Below are 21,606 nucleotides of genomic sequence, written 5' to 3'. Positions count from 1 at the left end.
TTTTTTTTTATCTTTTTTTTCTTTCATTTTTAAAAAATTCGAATTTTAATTTTTTAATTTTTGTGTTTAAGTCTGTCTTGGCCTGTGATTGGCCAAGATGATCATTGGTGAACGGCCATAGGCGAGTCTCGAGCTCTTGTTGCTTGCCTTGGCCATGAGCCAGGCGAGTGATGATGAGCTGGGCTCGTTGCTTGTTAGATCGGTGAGCTAGGCGAGCGTGAGCCTTAGGCTTGCCTTCCGTTGGTCGCCATGATGGTTGGCCAAAGAAGAAGACAAAAACAAAGAAAAGAAAAAGAAAAAATAAAATGATTAATGAAATAATAAAAAATATTAAAAAAGAGTGCATTAAAGAAAGAGATTTTCTTACCAAACAATAGAAAATATTTTACTCTTATTTTTATGTTTCGGCTGAACACATTTATCTAGAAGGCCATATTTTCTGCAAAACAAACTGACCTTTAAAATTTTGTGTGACCATTTATCGGGGTCCACACACACACAAGTGGTGATTTTGCGATGATTTTTGTGTTGTAGACTTGTGACCGTATATGCAGGAATTTGAATTTAGGTGGGCATGTGAAGTACATTATGTTCTCGAAAAATGTCCTTCCGTCATGGATAAGCGGATGGTTGGGATGGTTTCTTGTGTGGGAGCTATTAGATTCCTAAGATCAACGACAAAGTCCACATGTCGGGTTAATTTTGTTGACCAAAATGTGAAATGCAAAGGTTGGATACATTTTCAAGAAAACAGGACCTCTAGACAAGAAAAAGGAATCGAATGTTTGTGCAAAGAAGAAGCTCTTCTCCTAAATCTCTATTGATTGCCCTATCACAAGTTGGTTTACATTTTCACCTCAACTTCTCGCAAGGAAAAATCAGTATGGTAATATAGCTGAATGAACATACGACGTTCTTTCCCTTTGGTGCCATATAATGTGGCTTTTATGTTGGTGCCATCCACCAAGGTTACGTATCTTGTCAATTCGTAATGTCAAATGTAATTGGAGATTGCCTTTTTATGTAGAGCAAGTGGAAAGTCATTTTCAAGTCCGAAGGAAATTACCCTCCGTATCATCATCTCACATCAGCAAAACAATAATATCTCGCAAGGAGATGCGACTCCAAGGAATAATATGTAAACCAGAAACAGTTCAGGCGGGGCCATACATTTATGAGAGTAAGCAAAAAGGGGTACAAAGGGTGATCCCTAACAACATTTTAGCCTTGCATTATTGTTAAGAGAACGAATTGCTGCAGATTTAGCACGCGTCAAGGTCCCGGCACAGAGGAGGTTTCGGCTCGCTTAACAAAGTCGTGTTCCCTCCTTCTGGTCCACACTTGGTGCGCTTCGGATTTTGAGTGCCCGGCTGAAAAAATAAACAAAAAAATAATGAGAGACCAGAATATCCAGGGACACGCCATTGGTAAATTGATCCACTATAACTATATCAAGGTAGACAAGATACAGAACCCAAGAGCAAGTTAAAGAAAAAGGTGAATTTCTTACTGGTAGCTTCTCCCCTCTTCTCAACAGCTCCACTATCTCAACAACACGCTCGGGAGTCACGTCTTCCTGCAAAATGAGATAGAACAAAGAGGTAACATGAGGAACACTTGCTCAAGCGTTCAAAATACTTTGGGCAAATGAAAACTACAGTGGACTTACATAATAATTGTAAGTATATCCTTCTGATCCGTTGGAGTAATCAGCAACAGTTATCATGGGAGCATTAACACAACAACCCTGCCCAAAAAAAGGCAAATCAAACACTCTATTCTTTTAATCTTCAACTGCATATAAGCAAAATAACTCATCAAGAGAAAAACAATTTGGTTTGTTGGCTATTCTATGCATAATAAAAATGATACCAGACTTATAAGTCTCCATAAGATAGAGGTGAAATCAGTAAAGATGTTAACATATACTGACCATGCATTCCATTTCCCCAACAGAGAATAAACCATCCTTGGTCACTTCTGCGCATTAAGAAAACAGGGAAGTTGTTGGTAATAAATGATTGTTTGCTATATTTAGTAGGATATTATGACATTGCATAAGACTTGCCATTGCGCTTCACTCCCAAGTGCTTCAGTAAGGCTGATTCAATTTCACGTGAGCCACGAATCATGCAAGGGGTCGTGCCACAGACCAACAGGTGGTACTTGCCAACCTACAACATCGTAAATAAGATGATGCATTGACAAGTTTTAATTTCAAGGGCACACATGGATTTTGCTTCTCACCTTTGTCCGGTTAAACATTGAATAAAAGGTTGCAACTTCAAACACACGGATTGGAGCAACTTCTATGACCTTGGCAACCTGAACCAATAAAACATATTCATATTAAACTTATCTGACTAGTATAATTATCATAGGCACATAGTCAAACATAAATCATGCTTTTCCATGAACTTAAAGCATTGAATATGTATGATCAGACATGGACAAGACAGTCAAGTAACTGCATAACAAGAGAGAGACTTGATAACTAAAGTTCATATATGCTGAAATAAACACCAGGGCATATATAGTTTTAGGGATAAGTGAGCAAGTATGAGGTAAGGCACCTAAGAACAATATAGTATACTATGCAAGCTTTTGGACATAAGCAGGGACCAGTAGGATCTCCTGGCCCTCTCTCGCAAGTGACTTGAGCGCTGGTGTGTGTGAATGTGAGCATTTTTTCTTCTCTTTTTATGCTGGCAGAAACAAGTTGGGTACTTGTTTGCTACTTTTACTGGAAACACAAAATTACCCCATGAATACTGGATATAGAGGAGTTATTGCTTTTCTCAGTCAAGTCGTACACTCAGTCCACCCTGTATATAGGCAAAATTCTTGCTTCATGTTATGGATGCCATAAATAGATGGAGTGTTCGACTATTCATACTCAAGAAGATGCTTCCAGCAAATTTTTTTGGCATCCTAGACAACTATGCATCAAAAACTTTTCCATGTGACACAGCTAATAGCATAAAAGCAGTTCCCTTCTTCCCAGGAAAACATTTCCTTCAAGTACTTCTCTTGACTATATCAAACAGTTAAATGAAGTAGGCTATGGCATGAATGTCAAATAAGCATTGGCACAAAACAGATCAGTTCAAAAATTTTCAAGCCCAATCTTTGGCCAACGAGATTGAGGCCCAAAGGTACACATGACAAAAAAGAAATGAGAACTGGAAAGATGAACAACTAAAAGGAAGAACAAAGGGGAAATTGTAGTTACTTCAATTGCTGAGCACATGTTTGTATAAGAGAAACTTCCCTGATGGTTAATACATCCGTGCTAACTGCTAAGACTTCAAAACATATACACAAGATTATTATACAAGCCACCATGGCTCTTCTTTTTACAAATGATAGGCATTATTTTGTAGATCCTTGCCAGCTCAAGATCATCCTAACATATCATTAGTTGAACTGTAGTGACTATTGATCATGTAGAGAACATGCATCTTCAAATTATGGGTGAACATGTAATCTTCATTACCATGCTTCATCAACGTGTAAGCTTATCGATCAAAAGGCATCAAGGAAAGCGTCCTCTTTTTCACCTTTTAATGTGTAAGGGTATAAAGTAAATTAGGTAGTGGCTATCTAGATCTGGTTTGAATCGACTATAACACCTGTAGACCAGACAACAGGAGACAGGCACCAAACAAACTACCAACGTAGCAACACATGCATAAAAAAATGATCCATGGACATTAAGATTTATGGATTTTACAAAAGCATAGAGTCCTGATAATCATTGACATTCAAAAGAAGCATATATGCCATAATCAAGATTTTCCAATATCGAGTTTGGGAAAAAAAGTTTGAACATATCATCAAAAGTGACTGGACTTGGAGGAGTTAGCTTGATGAATTACTTTTTGAAGAAATTTGAGCCCTTACTTTTACTAGAGAAATCTCCGAATTTTGAATCTTACCTAGCAAGTAAAATAAAAAACATAGATGAAAATACATAAGATGGCGTCCTATCATGCATCTAAACACATGACCTTCAAGTTTGATAAGCAGAAGCCAGAATTCTCAGTAAAGTACAGAACTTGGAATGTGATATTTGCTTCCTGTGGTGATTACCTTTCACCTCTTGTTCCAACTAGATAGTATGATACAATGTTCGATCATTACAGTCTAAAATCTAAGAGAAAAGGAAACATTCTATGATTCTTGATATTTGTATTACAAATCCATACTGATGTCTTTAGCATACCATGATCACAAAAAAAAAAGAATCTTGAGATCATGGTATTAAAAAAGAGAAGCGTAAGAAAAAAAAAAATCTCAAGATCATATTACAAAAAAAGATACACGTGAGAAAGGAAGCTATGTGCATAAAGACACAACTCGTGAACTCATCACTCTAGGGATTTTTTCTTTCTGATAGATAGAACTCATCCCTTTAGGGATATGATCAGATGCACACACATGGCACAATGTCATATATACTCTTACCTCTTGAAAGAGTGACTAAATTAACTCTCCTTTAGCTGAAGTATCTTAAAGAATATGTGTATGTAGACATTTTGTGAACCAACAATAGTATACCGCATTCATTGCCGAGACTGGAAGCCACCCTCCATGCTGCTGTTGTGCAAGATCAAGCAGGGGGATGACAGCCGATTGCTTGTAATTAGATGGGTAGTGAGACAATATCTCCTTAACCTACAAATGCATGGGCGAATTTTGGACTTCAATCAGCAAACAATTTAAGAAAATGAATATAAAGATATATCGATGGCATCCCAATGGATCTCTACAAGTTACGAATCATTTATGGCCAATCAAGAAATAATTATTATTAAGAAACGAATCTCAGAAAAGAAAAAGGCTCAACGTCCGTCAAGATTATGGGGTGATCCAATCCAAATGGTAATTGAAGAAAGGGAATGCTATTGCTGGCAACATTAACATCTCTATGTCACAAAAGAAAATCTGCAATGGCACTTGCTTTGAAATGAAAACTAGTGGAAAAATACACAGTTCTTCATTCTTCTTGTTGGGTCCAACCTATTAGGCAACCAGCAAAAAAATGCTCCAACTCCCTCGCCTCCCTAAATTTCTAATAGAAAAACCTACGAACTATGTATGATGATGTAGAACTATAGAATTGCATCATTAGAGAAGGTATAAGCTGCAAAGCCCCTTGATTACATATATGCAGTTATAAAAACCCATCTTTTTTTCTGAAATAATCAGTTGTAAACAGCAGCATCGAAAGAAGATTCAAGGCAGCAAACTTTCACACTTGACATTGCATCACAATGGCTTTCCCATGAAGAGATAGTACAATGATGACTAGTATAAAGGACACTAATGCATCCTATTTTCCACAAAGTCCGAGAATCACCACTTCTCCTATAAAAGCTTATTGCCAGAAGTTTGACAGTTCTGAGCACAAATCAGGTCATATATGTCTAGCACATAGATCTTAGAATTCCGTGCCAAAGGTTACCCCAAGATACAACTAGACATGGAATCTAGCAGACGTAGCGGATCGCAGGTCCCATGCGTTATCAGCACCTCATGCCAATACGCAAATGGAGTCTTTGATGAGCCTTAGCTCAAGCACCCGGAACTCCAACACGGCCCACACGAAACAACGTATTCAAAATCCCTGATGTTACGAGACTCGCTCATTCGCCCTCAACAAGAAATTCCTCTCATTTCTTCAAAATTCGACTTTGAGTGAAGATTCAAACCGTATTATCCAACCGCCCAATCCCATACTCAAAGAGACCGATAAATATAGCAAAGGAACACGAACTTAAATCGGCTCCAGTCGCAGAACGACTTCATTTCCAAAGGAAACAAGGAATTGCATCGGAACAATCAACGAACCGAAGATAATTTGGGTCACCTTGCTCTTATTGGCATCCGAGAACTCCCACAGCAGGTCCGGATTGTTGTCCGGCGAATCGATGTGCTGTGCATCACGCGCAAAAGAAGAAGATCATTTCCACTCGTCAGCCAACACCCCAAGCGCTCATCCGAATCGACTCGAACGAGTGAGGAAAAAAAAATCTCAAAAAGAAAGGAAAAAAGAAAACAGGTCGGGCATCAACTCACGTAGTTCAGAGCAGTCGAGAGCGACCGAGAGACCTGATGGAAATCACAATGGCGAAGATCGATCAGCGGCGGAATCGGAGGGATTTCGAAGAGGAAGGAGAGAGAGAGAGAGAGAGAGAGAGAGGAGAGAGGGAGGGACCTGCGGGGATTGGCGGAAGACGTGGCGGATCTCATGGAGGCGCTTCGCGGCCAGGCGGGCGAGCATCGTCGGAGGGAGGCTTCGAGTCACCGCGCCGACCGAGGACGAAGAGATAGAGAGAGAGAGAGAGATGGCAGGGATTGTTGCTGGAGCTGAAGCAGCTGACGCCCAAAAATGTTCAAGGTCTCCGATTGGGGGAGTGAGAGAGCAAACGGGCTTTATCAATTGGGCCGGTTTCGGTTCACGTCCAGGCCCATCGGATCTCGACTCCGATCCAAAGATTTGTGAGGGTTAAAGGTTTTGAGGACGTGTACCTTTTACTTTGTATCCAAATTGAGAGAAATATAAAAAATTTCTTTAAATAGATCGAGAGAAGTATAATATTTATCATTTCCAACTGTCCAAGATGCGAATTCATATTTAGAGAACTCTTTTGGAGTAAGGAGGAAACTCCTGCTCAACACTTGTTTGTTATAATGCCCAAAGATTTACTGTCAACTTCTTCATATTTTGAGTTATAAACCAGAAGAATTCTTTGCTGTCATTTCCAGCCATTCATATTTGATTAATTATTACATTGGATTTTTTGAGGCCATCTTAGAATATCTTGATTAGTTAAACTCTTATAAACGTCAATTTTATTGTTAAGGGTGTGTTTCGTAACTGTTTTGTTTTCGAGAACAATTTATAATTAAAAATGATTTTTTTTTTATTTCAAGTTTCAAAATATTTGAAAGTGTTTGGTAACTGCTTAAAGTTTCTATTATTCAAATAGAAATACATTTGGTACGACTCTTAAATTTTTGTGACTTAAAACTTCTTTTAATTTTTAATACTTTTATTATATTTTTCTCATTTTCTTTTTCTTCTTCTTCCCAGCCATTGGCCACCCACGGCGATGAGATTGTTAGAGCCTCGCTAGATCTAGGTGAGGTTGAGCCTCGTTGGTGGTTGGGTGAGACTTGACCTCGCCCAGCCGGTGTGAGGTTAGCCTCGCCCTATTCCGCATTTGGGCGAGGTCGACCTCGCTCTCGCTTGACAAGGCTCCGGCAATGGGAGGGGAGGAGGAAGAAAAGGAAGAAAAAAGGAAGAAAAGAGGAAAAGAACAAAGAAAAAAAGTTGTGCTTGATTCTAAAATTATTCCTAATAATAAAGAAGCAATTTAGTTTTACTTTTTGATTCTGTTCTAAATTTATTCTAGGGAACAAATTTGTTCCTAAGAACAAAAAAATAAAAAAACGGATTTCTATTTTTATTTTTATTTTTTGGTTCCAGGGAACTAAAGAATAGAATTAGCACTATTTGGCAGAGGTTCTAAGTCTCCATTGAGATTTTTATAATTAAATAAAAAAATTGAGAATGGAAATTTGCATTTTCTATTCTTGTTCTATTCGGTTCCAATTGTTAAACGCATTTTTTTTGCTTAGAAACTCGTTCAAGAATTAGAAATAGAAAAAATTATCTTTTATTAGAAATTTTTTCGAGAATAAAAGTGGTTATCAAACGCAGCTTTAAAGGCTGAGGAGGTGGAGAGAAGAAAGGAAAAGGAAAAGGTTTCCATGATGGTTGAAAGGATATGACTTGCAGTTGGGAGAGCACAAATCGAGTGCCCGCATACCGTGATCTCATGCTTGAAGATAACATGGAAACGGCCAATCAGCATTTAGAAAATGCACGTGGGCAAAAGAAAAGATAGAACCTGGATAAAAGCAAAAGGTAGCAAGGAAAAGAAAAAAAAATTAGATGAGTTACTGCTCTTGTTAAATTGCAATAACATCCTTCAAATTGGGTTATAGAACAAAGGAATCGAATTATTATTATTATTTTTAATTTTCGTGAAGAATTAACAAAACTCGCCAATAACTTTTTTTTTTTTGGTAAAGAACTCGCCGATGACTTTTCATACATAGAAAGATAATTCGCGAAATAGTCACATACTTTTACCCACGTGTCTTGATTTCGTCCGGCTTTCGATTGGCCACTTGATTTGATCGCTGAGTGATGATAAATGTCCATTTAGTCGCGACTTTCGAACCGATTTGGTCGCTGAACTATTCATAAATGTCCATTTAGTCCTTCGTTACTGTTTTTCATTTTTTAAAATTTTGTTAAATTTTTTAAAATTTTTAAAATTTTTTAAAATTTTTAAAATTTTTTTTGCTTTTTCTCCCTTCCCTCCGCCGGTTCCGGCGGAGGGAAGCTGGCGTCCGGCGAGGGTCGCCCTCGCCGGCGTCGGGCGAGGGCCGTCCTCGCCGGATGCAGGCGAGGGCGACCCTCGCCGGTGTCGGGCGAGGGCTCCCTCGCAGAGAGGGAGCCCCTCGCCCGACGCCGGGGTGCTCCCTCGCCGGCGTCGAGCGAGGGGCTCCTCGCCCGACGCCGGCGAGGGGCTCCCTCGCAGATCTGGCGAGGGAGCTTCCTCGCCGACGTCGGGCGAGGGCGGCCTCGCCAGATCTAGCGAGGTGCTCCCTCGCCTGACGCCGGCGAGGGGAGCCCCTTGCCAGATCTGCGAGGGGCTCCCTCGCCAGATCTGCGAGGGAGCCCCTCGCCCGACGCTGGCGAGGAGCCCCTCGCTCGACGCCGGCGAGGGAGCACCCCGGCGTCGGGCGAGGGGCTCCCTTGCCCGACAGCGGCGAGGGCCGCCCTCGCTTGCGTCCGGCGAGGACGGCCCTCGCCAGATCTGGCGAGGTGCTCCCTCGCCCGACGCCGGCGAGGGGAGCCCCTTGCCGGATCTGCGAGGGAGCTCCTCGCCAGATCTGCGAGGGAGCCCCTCGCCCGACAGCGGCGAGGGCCGCCCTCGCCTGCGTCCGGCGAGGACGGCCCTCGCCCGACGCCGGCGAGGGCTACCCTCGCCGGACGCCGGCTTCCCTCCGCCGGCTCCGGCGGAGGGAAGGGAGAAAAAGCAAAAATTAAAAATTAAAAAAATTTAAAAAAATTAAAAAAAAGGAAAAAAGTAACGAAGGACTAAACATTTATGAAAGCAAACTAAATCAACTTTTCAATGTGCAACATTTGAAAATGTTGCTATTGGCAATAACTTTGGCACAATTATCATAGTTCCATTTTATGAAAACAATTTTATACATTAGTTAGGTGCACAACGGTTGAATTGAGCTTACAGTTCATCGTTCCAAACTTCAAATCAGTTTTATTTAGCCCTGAACTTTTCTTACATTCGCCACTTAGTAAAAGAATGAACGCGCTGCATCCAACATAGTGGAAGAAAAAACATATAAAGTTTCACTGGGAAACCATGTTGGTGAGGACAGTCGTCGATAATTGCATAAATCTTAGTCGACGAAGAAAAATAGCACACCGACTATTTATAGATAATAATCGTTGCGAACAATGCCAGTGGAAGTAGAGTCCTTCACGCAAGAGGCTTCTCCATCTTCGATTCGGTCGCTGTAAACTAGTGACTATCCAATCTCTCGGCGACCATCGCATCAAGAAAAGATGCAGGTCGTTCTGCATAGGAATGCGTTCTCCACTCGGCGCTGTATGCAAGATAAAATCCATATTCATAGGTCATAAGTGCATCGTATTATGTTTGGTCCATTCATCGTAATTTGATCTTACGTCTCTAATGGGAAAATTTCTAGTCTAAGAAAAGTGCTTTTTTCTCCTTTTATTGAGAAGAAAATTTGAACAATATGAATCTGGCTTGATCAGTGTGTCTGTACCCTATTTTTTGTATAGTTTGCAAATCTCAATAGCTTGTACACATGTCTTGGTAAAGAAAAATCTGTAAAAAAAGCCCAAAGTGGACTGGAAACATTGCATGGCAGCTTCGGATCTGCACGAGTCTCTTCTGGTTTCAGCTGGTTTTTAGTGTCTTCTCCTCGCGGCATCTGAACAGGACCTTGAAAACAATCAACAAAAGCTTTAATGGCCGTGTTTTGCATGTCTAGCTTCTTGATCCACCTCTCATGATTCTGAGTCGCTTGCATGTGGACGTAAACATGCTGCATCGTCAAATTAAAGAAGATAAGTCAATATTGTCATCCTCATAATAATAGCCATGCCAAACCCTAAGAAAAGAAACGACCGAACAAAAGGTAGGATCATACGTAAAGAAAATACTCACTTCCAAGGAACATCTCCAACAAGCATCCAATCCCCATCTTTGTCTTCATAGGTAGGCGCATAATCAGACCCTTTGTCCGAGCAATCACCTGTGGAATACAGCATATATAAACAAATTTAGCTAGAATATCGCAAGATCGCGACCAAATTTAAAAAATGAAAAGTCTACTACACATATGTCGAAATATATATGCGGTTCTTACCGATGGTGATGTTGAACATGTTTTCCAAAGATTCCATGAGCTCCTGGTAGCTCTTGTACGTCTTGAGATCGACCTTCCTGAGGTACGGAGCACCGTCCATGCTCACCTTCAAGTAGCCAGCCCCTGCGCCACCCTCAGCTACCTCTGCCGGCGACGAATAAATGTTCTTCCTGTACGACCGGACTGGTGGCCACCCAACTATCGGCGCCCTGCAAGATAACCACGCACACCGAACGTTATCACCGATCTTGCGGAGCTTCAAATATTGTACCAAAATCCTTCCTTCGGAAAGAAGAGTTTTATCTTTTCTGAAAGCATTGAACGTATATACGATGTGTAGAGAGCTTACTTGGAAGGAGGAGGGACACCAGAGGTGCTCTTTCTTCCATCTTGCAGAACTGATTCCGCATCATCCGCTAAAGCCCTCTTTCTGCTATTGAAAGAGGGAGACTCCACCTTCAACGGCGGTTCCTCCTCGGTCCCGGGAAGCCCTAGCCTCAGCTCGGTCGCCTTCAGGTTAGCCTGATCGCACTCGCCGTACCCGTTGCTCTTAGACCCCTCCATCCCGATCTCCCCGATGTATCGCAGGCTCGATCGCGACGCAACTGAGTCTCGAAAAGCTACTACGGACGATGAAGCTCAAGAGAAAGAACTCCAACTTCGAACGCCGACTGAGTCTTCTCGGTGAGTCCTTTGCCTTCCTGCGTAGAGCGAGATTTCCAAAACTCTTCTGCTCGTGTGTGGATGAGAAAGAAGCGATGCACAAGGTGTGCCTGTTTATGCAAAGTATAAATAGGGAAGGGCTTTAGTTTGATGATGATCAATGATACCTCATCGCTCTCCTTCTGTCTCGAGGCCATTCATTACCTGTCTCTCGTCTTCGTGCGCAAGGAAACCCTCGACCACATGACGCCCGGAAAGACGCGTCCCGAACCAGCCCTCCAATCGGGACGCGCCACGTAATCACGTTGACCCAAGTCCTGCGAGAAAAAAATTATTGTTTCGGGGGGCGGAAGGGAATCTTCCCCTCCGTGGCGGAGGACGGAGGGACCGGGGCGGTGGGGACGGGTGACAGATCGCGCTGCCGGTGGATGGAGGGGCAGCGTTCGGGTGTGGTGCCGTTCATGGAGGGGACAAGGAGGGGACAGGCAGCGCCGATGGAATTGAATACTCGTGGACCAGCGGTTGGACGGCTGGGATGGGGTTCGAGGGGGCAGAGTGGGATCGGGGGCGTCGGATCTGGTGCCGTTGGGGGCAAGGGCATGTGGGGGTGGCGGGGCCCACGCGGGTGCCATTGATTGGATGGGCAGGGCCATGTGGGTTCGACGAATTATCGTGGGCGTGGTAGGGGCGAGGGTGAATTATCTCTGCACGTTTAATATTTCGGTCGGCGTAATGTTAACGCTTCAGTACCTTTTTTTAGCCACGACAATGATAATATTATTGATAATTAATGCTATTATCTACATGCTATCGATCTACACTAACCTAAAGAGAGGGTAGATTTGAAATTCAATGATGACGACTTTCTTAATTTACTTTTATCTGCGTGCCTATATATGGTTTTTACTGCTCTTGATTCGGATGCAGAATTTTCAGATATTTGTGACGATTATCTTCTTTTTTTTTGTCTTGTTTTGCTTTCACAATGGGAAATCCATTTTGAATGGGCAAATTTTGGATCCCTTGATTGGTGATATTGACTAGTAAAAGGACATTGATTATATACATTTGAAGTCGCAAACACGTTGATTGGTCTCAAATTGTGACTCACATTATCTCGTGATTGTTATGTAATAGGCTCATTTATGTCGGTAACATGCAATGATTCCTGTGAGTGAGAAGTGTGAAAATGTGAATATGTCAAGAAAATTATCACATCCTAGAAATATTTGGTGGAATCAACATTAGGAAAAGTCATAGTAAGCGTCGTTATGGGCTCAGTTGCCACGACATTAACAACAATATCATCATATAAAAAGCAAAAAGAAAATTAAGATTATACATAATCTATATGAATTGCTAAAGAAGTTATTTATTCTAATTGAAAACTTTGATTTAAGTAGCTAACAAATTGTATGTATTGATAGGTTATGATAAAAAAGTTTAAACTTATTAATAGAGAGATACCACATATACATAAAGAGCAGATAAATCTTGTAAATAAGTGATGTTGAATGCTTTAATAGCCTATGCTTTGGAGTGACCGGAAAGAGCTCTCCATCTCAATTGTGAAAGAGTAAGAATGACGACTTTCTCCCCCCACATGCTCGTGGAATCAAACCGTCGACATAGCTTTTGGCATTTGTCGACATTGCTTTGGCCTTCTTACTTTGGTCTTCCTGATCTTCGATTCATACCTGTTGCATCCCTAGCAATTGCAGTAATTAATTCAATTCACCATTTGGCAAGACTGATGTCTCTTCATGCCGAATCCCTTCTCATTATAATGTAATTATAACGGTATCGGAACAAAATGAATTCACTTGATTTCTGTGAGATGACAAGAAAGGGTTTTTATCAACGAGTCTAAGCAACCTCATGAGGAAAAACCACTTTTCAGACCCATTGAAAACCTTTTATATGATGCATTCAACTCTCTTGCAAGGTGTGCTTAATAAGTGTTATTATAGCGAAGTCTAGCTAGATATCAACAGTTGGAAAGTTACTATATTGTCCTCTAAGTTTGCGGTCTAGCTCATAAAAGAAAAAAGTGACATGGCGGTCGACATATCAGGATCCACACATCGAGCTACTTATTGGAAAACTTGGGTACTTGATTGAAAACGAAAAGTTACAGGCGCTCGAATGAATAATCCGATCAAAGCTTTCCTCCTCTTCTGAAGCAGAGCACATGCACGTGGTCAGTTTTATGTAATTTTTCCCTCTTGCTTTTGAACTATTCTCTTCTCTTTTCTGTTTTTTTTTCATATTCAAGAATCGAATTCTCCGCCAACAAAGCATCTCCTCATTTTTGCAAGTGCCACGGCCCCTTCGAAGGTCCCAATGAACCAGCACAAGTTTTGGAATCCCATGCTCTTGTGCCCACCAAAAGGTGCCACGATCCAACTCAACGCACTCGCCCACACCAGCACCCTCGCCCTCCTTGCATTCTAGAGAATGAAAGAAGGAACGAGGGATTGGACAGATCGAAGGGCAAGGCACCGTCGCTCCACAAAAGACCAAAATCTTTCTTTTGCCGAACACAGCACACGCTTATGGCAGTCACCCACGCTTTTCTTGTACAGATGAAGCGATGACATGTAGGGTCCCTACTAGCCTTTGTCTCCCCCCCGCAACTACGTGGGGATCAGCTTGCGCTACGGAGGAACGTGGGAGAGATTCTATCACACCAACAGTTCATAGCCTTCGTATAATGTCGGTCTCTGTCGACTGGCCAATCCACTCTACCTAATCATGTTTCGGCATGCACTGGATTTTGCTGGACGACCGGTTCGAAGATGATCCCTTTTCGTTTCGACGCTTGATGACTGATTTCGCGAAGTAACCTACGAGGATCGGATGATATACGAGTCGAATCCCCGGTGGGTGGCCAAACTAGGGAATCGAACTTGGAGAGACTTGTAGGCATCATCTTTCGCTTTGATATTTTGTGAAAAGTCTCGGCCACCTTTGCATCGCCAGCTACTGCTACCTCCCTTCTAGCACCGCTCTAAGATTGGACCGCCGATCTAAGGTTGCAACCTCGTCTGTGAGGTCACCGATCTTAAGGCAGCCTCGAATAGGTCACATGTGGTTGGTCGTCAACCCTGGTTCGAGTCAATCACAAGTCGCCAGAGAGAGAGAGAGAGAGAGAGAGAGAGGATGGTGGAGCCGGGATCAGGCGCCGGAGCTGGGTACACGTGTGAGGTGTTCAATGTGAGCGTGACAATATATGTTGGCCTTGTTCTGGCTTAGTTAGCACGAAGGTAGTTTGGGCAAGAAAGAGGCCAAGACCACAAGAGCATTTCCCCCCCATTATCATCCCCACTTTGGTCCTCGTTTTCTTGTCTAAGGACAGTGTCCATGATCACGACGAAGACCATGATGAGCATCCATGATCACGACGAAGACCATGATGAGCAAGTGCTCGACATGTCACTCAAGTTGACTTCATATGTATGTACTAAAATGAATTTGGACGGCCGGGTAAAATTTGATGGATCCATATGCAACCCATCATTGGTAGAGATCCAAGCTCATTTTAATAATCACGAGAATGATTGGGAAATTTTACAAATTCGACCCGACTCTTTCATCTCGTTACATTTTAGTGCTTATTTTTGAAGTTCCATACAAAAGAACTCAATGTTTCGAAAACCCGCATTTTGCACCTTGGAGCTTCAAATGCTCGTAATTCACATCCTCATGTTTCAGGATGGATGCACAAGTATAGGTCTCTTTTTTTCCCCCTAAATTTCTTAGAGTGCAACTGCAAATTGTAAATTTAGGATGCTTATTAATAAGTTCTAACAATGTAACTTAGCAACTACTGAAAATTTAACAATTCTCTTCGTAACTTTACCTATAAAGTACTTAGCTCCTTGAAAGATTTTATTAATCTCTCTCAATATTATAATGATATTGCTAATTATATATAAAATTACCTTACAACATATAACAAAGGCAATTAGAAATTTTCTAAATGTTCAAGTCTCTATATTCTATATTGATATATAACATGAATTGAGAATTCCATCTTTATAATTTTGTTCAAACAAAGAAGATTTATATGAAGTGGGATAAAACTTAACGAATAGTTTATAGAAAAATCCACATACCAATTTTACACAACTGAAGAAGTTCACATCGTACAATGTATGGTTTACTACTGGCAAATGTAGTATAACACTACCGATCACATTACTTAATCGTATTGAGCAAGATTCCAAAATATGTGATTGCCAAGTCGACATCATGAAAATGAGTTATCACCATCACACATAAGCTCCTCTACCTTATCTATTGATCACAATCAACATCACCCGTCATCTTGTTAGAATATTTAAATATTAGCCACACCTCAATCAATATTGTTGCTTTTGGTTGAGCCGATAACATCCTCATTTACCTTCTCTTAATAATCCTATTGGCCCTTTGAACTTAGGCCAAATCCATATTTAGATACTTGGAGAAAATTAGAAGATTTGAATTTTAAATTACTTATTTATCCAATAACTTATTGACTTTTAGATTAGTTTGTAGAGGTTCTAGAACATCAAGTTCCCCTTTTGAGTTTGACCGACTTCTTTTAGGAGGGGGCTATAATGCCAGAACCCACTTGGAACAAACTGACCCTTTACAATGATTCTTCTCCTCCTCCCTTTTTCTTAATGATTTGCGTCGTTGGATATATCTTTAAGTAATGATCACCGACCCAGTGAATAAAGTAACGTGCCTCATTTGATGGATAATCATTGCATCATTATTTTTCACCCAGAGAAAAAAAAGGGAAAAGAAGAGGAAAAAGAAAATAATTAATTACATTAGCGAAACATTTTATTGCATAATATCGCATTACTTAATCTTATGGTCATTTATTATAGTTAGGAGATCATGATAGATGGGGGTCAACAAGGAGACACAGAGATTCTCTTGAATTATGGACGAAATAAATATGAGAATTAAAAAATTAGATAAAAGTGGGATGTGAATTTTGATGAGATCTAAACAGTGTTGAATCCAATTCAATTCTAAATATTTTAATTTTATTAATTTAGTCTTAAACCTTTTGATAATTCGTCAATGTAGTTTTTCAAATCAATTTTGGTTGGGAATCGTTGACGTGAACTCTAGCGTCTTATATGGATGGCCAATGATGAGTAATTATCAGCGATGTTCGGCCAAAAGAATTACATTGGACAAATCATTAAAAAAATTTGGAATTAAATTGATCAAATTGATAAGTTTAGCATTGAATTAGCTGCCGTACAATAGATTTAAGACTATTCGGATAATTTCCTTGAAATTCAATCAAGTAGAACATTTTATGTAACAATTACATTGCTAATGCAAGAAGCCAAAAAAAAAAAAAAAAATGTATAAATACTGTTTGGAGAAGTAAATTTATGGTTACAGTAAATAAAAACTATACACGTAAATGGGAAGAGCAAAAATCTCGAGAATTGTATTTTTCATATAATTGTGGCGGCATAAAAATAGGTATTTTGGGTATTTTGAGTAAGAAAATAAGAGAGGGAAAAAGAGAAAGTGGGACGGTCTGCAACGGCGCACATGGGACACGGGCAATGTGGCCAATAGGACCACCAGTTCACATGTGGGCCCCACCCCCCTCCTCTCGCGCAAGCCCCGATCGAGTGAATCTCGCCACGTGCTATTGCCCACCCGTGGTTCCCACGCGCATTTTCCCCTACTTTTCCCTTCTTTTTTATTATTATTTTTCTTTCAATCAGTTCCGCTTATAAAAAATAAATAAATACAAATAAAATTCGTCGTCCATAAATACACTCAAATATGAATTATTATTAATAATAAGAACATTTTTCATTAACTAGCTAATCCAAGAGATATTATGAAAATATTTTCCATGGAACATTTTCAATGAAAAATATTTTCATCATCAACAACGATTTATATCGAAATATTTTCATGAACGAAGAAAATATTTTTTTATTATTTCATCTTTTGTAAATGATATAAGTAATCATTTTTATAATACTATTTAGAAAATTCTTCATTTGTCGCCCAAATGGATGCACATTTCAATTGCTTTTTTCTCATTGAAAGGCGAACCCATCTTATCGAAAATCATTTATGCTACGCAACTGAATCATGGCCGTTGATATTACAGATCTCATCTGAGCTTCACATACGACTATTTTCACTTGATTCATTGGACTCGGATTCATGACAAAAGCGAGATCCCCACACAACGCATAATGCTTTCCCGATGAACTTTTTTTCTTAAACGTAATTTTATTTGCAAAATCATTGGCTCTTACACATACTAGAAAATGAGCATGCAAATGTAATAAATGAATGAAAACATAATACCTAAAAGATTTCATCCATTTTAGTAACATAAATCCAAATTGTGAAGAATTTATGTGTGTATATATACTCCGATGAATTGATTAATGATGACATTAGCCGAGCGTATGTATAAGTTCAATCTCTCATTCATATTGTTTTAGAAAATAATCTTTTGAATCGAAAGTATTAGGGATTAAATGCGGAAAATTTCAAGTTGATTTTTTTTATATATATGCTAGGAAACCTTTCTAATTAGCTTGCTTCTCAATAATCTTTACTTCTTCCCATCAAGAATCAGCAGCTTTATACTTGGAAAACATTTTTTAAATTTATATATATATAGCCTCTAAATTAATGCAAATAAAATAAGATGGACTGTCACATGGACCACAAAACTCAAATTATTGACTCTGGGGAAAATTATTGATTCGACAGTTGCTTTGAGACAGCGTAACATGACTGCAAAAATTCTTTGGCTCGAAATCAGCGAGTGGTCAAACCCTAAATTAAATGAAAGGGATGAGAAGTTAGGTTAGGCACATAGCCTATGATTAGCTGCCATGGGATATGCACATATACACATGAGCATTTGTGCTGATCGATTGTTCCCATCATGGACCATATGAACATTGAATACGAGGAATTAATTCGTGAATTGGAAGAATTTAATCAAATTGACCACTCTTTAGCTTGGAGCCACTTGTCGAAATTAGGTCGCAATTCGTGTCCTGCAATGAGGAACAATTGAGGCCGAGGGGGTGGTGCTTGATGGATGTTGCTGAGAGTGTGTGAGTGGGAGACTTGGAATTGATGATAATATCTTTTTGATATCATAAGTTATCTTTTCTATTATTTTCTCAAGTTATTTGTGGCCGACATTCCATGAGAAAATTGTTCAAAAAGCCCTCAACTTACTATGGGGCTGTTGATTTAGTTATAAATTATCCAATATAATTAATGTAGTTATAAATCTTTTAACGATTTTTCAATGTAATCTATCTGATCAATTTTCGTCGAAATTCCCTGATGTAACGATCCAATCAATGCTGATCGTCTTACATCACATGACTATGTAGCACAGCCGATGGCTAACGTGGAAGAAAGAATCAAAACGACGTCGTTTCCCAACTTTTTAAAATTTTCCGATTTTTTCTTTTCAAAATCACCATTCATCTTCTTGACCAGCCACATTCTCGCCAGTGGATGTGAAATGCACCTGAAAGTAGAGTTCGCACGGGTCATTTCACAAAACGGTAGTTGTGTTGTGCACACTTCCTTTGAGTTGTAATCTCTGACGAACTATTTCACCGACATTTTCACCAATTGGTCAAGCTTTGCTACTAGCAACTTCACATTCTTCCTTCATACCCTGACCTCCCTCTCCCACAAGCCCTCCATGGCAGCGGCCACAGTGTTATCCTTGGGTTTTCTAGCGATTTTAGCTTGAATACATCACATTAGCCTGCGGAAAAATAAAAATCCCTGATATTTTGATATGACAATGGCCATTTACAAAACCTCCTTATTATCATTACTTTGATATCATGAATTTTATGCATCTTAAATTGAAATAAAAATGAGAGAGAGAGAGAGAGAGTTAAGTACTAGAATGACATTTTGGAGGACTATCATCTACTCCATATATTTCTAACTTAAATTAGCTAATATAAAGTACATGGAAAATTCGGTTGAAAAAAAAAAGTATATGGAAATTGATGGCAAAAAGAAAAAAAGAAAAAGAGTGTGCGCTTGGTGAAAAGATTGCCAAGAGATAGGATTGAGTCACGATTATCGTCATTGTTTTTCTCTCGATGTTGGTTTAAAAATAGAAGACTTGTTTGATATATATGATGTGATTTAAAAGTAACCTTTTTAAAAGGGGGAAAAAGAACTATGGAATGGCCCATCTGGTTAAAGTGTTTGAGCAGGTTGAATCTCGCTAATTCTACTTTTAAAAATTAGTGGTAATAACTAGAAAGTTTTTGCTGAAAGGACCAAAAAAGGTGAAATTATATAAAACCCCCTTGAACTTTTGGGAGGAGGACGTTTTGTTCCCTAATCTTCAACTATTATATATCACCCCATAAACTTTTATTTTATTATGGCTGTTAATTCACTGTTATTTTTTCTATTAGCATATGTAATGTAAATTAAAAGGTAAGAAGTATATTTTTATCTCATTTGTCAGAGGAAATCTCTCTTTTACCTTATGTGCATTAGAATATGAAAAATAAAAAATAAAGAAATGCAAGAAAAATAAGTAATTTAAAATACTAATAGTATAAATAATAAATATCAATGATACTATTAAAAAAGAAAAATAATAAAAATTTAATAAAGATGTAGCCATTTTAACAGTACTGAATCAGATTTTTTAAGAAAAGAATGAAAAAATTAAAGATAAAAAGGAAATGACCTCAAATGACAAAAATTGCTTGCCCATTATATAAATTTGAAGGTTAATTAACGTACGAAAGGAATGATTGATTAAAATATATAAAAGAATTATAGAAAAACATAATGTTCTCAACTCATAAAAGAAAATGATTAACTAACATCTAAGGTGACAATTTTGTAAATCTTTTTTTATAGGTCAATCTTTTCTTATTCTTTTTTGGCATAATTAACCATCTATAGGTACATATTACACATCCGATTTTTGTAATTTGACCTTTTTGTTATTGGGCCTTTTTCTTAATTTTACCTAATTGTGTTTCCTTTTCTTACATATCTTATTAGTTCGATTAATGTATTCATCAAATATATTATTATTGATAATTTAATTTCTGATATTGATATTTCAATTAACTTATTTTTCTCCATTTTATTTATTTGTTAAATAAGACCATGGGAAAAAGAGAGTTCTATTTGAAAAAATTACGATGAAAATACACTTTTACATCCTAGAAGTCATGTATATCGAACGTGCTAATGGAAAATATAATGAAGGATTAGAAATTGTAATAAAATAAAAGTTCAGGGGATAATGTGTAATAGTTGAAAGTGTAAAGGTAGATACCTACATAGAGAGAATTTGGTGTGTTTTTTCAAAAGTAGTTAAAAAATTTCCAATGTCAATCATAGGAAGCCAACAAGACCTCCCACGTGTTAATGCTACTAATGGCCAAGCCTCAACATCCTAGTCCCCATTTTTGAGTTCCCGTTAAGTTTGGCCCCTAGCAAAAAAATCAAAGCAATAATTTACAAAAAAAAAAAAAAAAAATGGAAGAATTGAATCCGATATCAAATGTCGTCCTTACTTTTAAACCTATACAATTTAGCTAGTGATTTTTTTTTTTTAACTTTCTTATCAACTTACATTTTCACAACCTCGCTTATTTATGGAAATTACTATATTCACCCCCTCTTCTCCCTAAAAAAAACAAAGCACCCACAAACCATAAATTGCATATCTCTCTCTTACCCATTCCCTACCTTTGTCATCTCAAGTCTAGTCTAGATCGAGGTTGGCGCGACACAATTTGGATCCAATTGGGGCCTGGTCTCCCATGGCAGCCATGGGAGACGTGAGAGCTTTGTGACGGAGATCACACGGCCGTCGGAAGCTCTTTGACGGAGTTGGGCAGGTTCGCCGGAGCCTTGCTAGCTCATCAAGTTTGAGTTCATGACTTGTGCCAGCTCGATCTCTCATGGTCGTGTGCCACGAGCAGAGAGAGAGAGAGAGGGGTTTTGGGACAAGGGGAACCCATTTTTTAAACGTGATGATGGCTTTTGATACGAAATGTAATTTTGATGATTTTTTTTTTTTATAATTATCCTAAAGTTAGATCAATAGTGACACGACAAATGCCACGGGCAATTTCCTTGTGGATACATTTAATTAGCATTCATTGTTCGTGCAATGACCTTTTCCTTACTAAAGTAGGTATGAAGTTCGCTGTTTGAATACCCAAGCGTTGATAGCTGTGTTGGTTGAGAGTTTCTCCTTCATCGCCGAAGTCGAGAGTTCGAAACTTGCAATTATTAGCGTTGTAAGTGAAGGGGGCATGATGTTGGAGGCCAACCTTTGGTGCCATCTGGCACAGTCTTTCTTATAAAAAAAAAAAAAAAAAGTTCGCTGTTTGAACTTTAATTGTAGAAATAATT

The 21,606-nt window shown here is 39.1% G+C and overlaps 2 protein-coding genes across 2 annotated transcripts; both read right to left on the bottom strand.

Moving 5' to 3' along the window:
- Positions 1-1,024: 1,024 nt before the first annotated feature.
- Positions 1,025-6,351, bottom strand: LOC104426622 (NADH dehydrogenase [ubiquinone] flavoprotein 2, mitochondrial). Its single transcript, XM_010039741.3, has 10 exons — positions 6,221-6,351; positions 6,082-6,114; positions 5,873-5,938; positions 4,561-4,677; positions 2,248-2,325; positions 2,069-2,174; positions 1,934-1,980; positions 1,670-1,747; positions 1,511-1,576; positions 1,025-1,370 (listed from the first exon to the last, which is right to left on the bottom strand). The coding sequence occupies exons 1-10, from the start codon at positions 6,284-6,286 to the stop codon at positions 1,263-1,265; spliced, it is 765 nt and encodes a 254-aa protein (XP_010038043.1). The 5' UTR covers positions 6,287-6,351; the 3' UTR covers positions 1,025-1,262.
- A 3,465-nt stretch (positions 6,352-9,816) lies between these two features.
- On the bottom strand, positions 9,817-11,365 carry LOC104426621 (auxin-responsive protein IAA1). The gene is made up of 4 exons (XM_010039740.3): positions 10,856-11,365; positions 10,507-10,715; positions 10,305-10,392; positions 9,817-10,182 (listed from the first exon to the last, which is right to left on the bottom strand). The coding sequence occupies exons 1-4, from the start codon at positions 11,068-11,070 to the stop codon at positions 10,125-10,127; spliced, it is 570 nt and encodes a 189-aa protein (XP_010038042.1). The 5' UTR covers positions 11,071-11,365; the 3' UTR covers positions 9,817-10,124.
- Between the last annotated feature and the right edge of the window lie 10,241 nt (positions 11,366-21,606).

Source organism: Eucalyptus grandis, chromosome 11, assembly GCF_016545825.1.
Source record: "Eucalyptus grandis isolate ANBG69807.140 chromosome 11, ASM1654582v1, whole genome shotgun sequence".
Taxonomy (NCBI): Eukaryota; Viridiplantae; Streptophyta; class Magnoliopsida; order Myrtales; family Myrtaceae; genus Eucalyptus; species Eucalyptus grandis.
The sequence above is the reverse complement of the archived record's forward strand: the minus strand, read 5'-3'. Positions and strand labels throughout refer to the sequence as shown.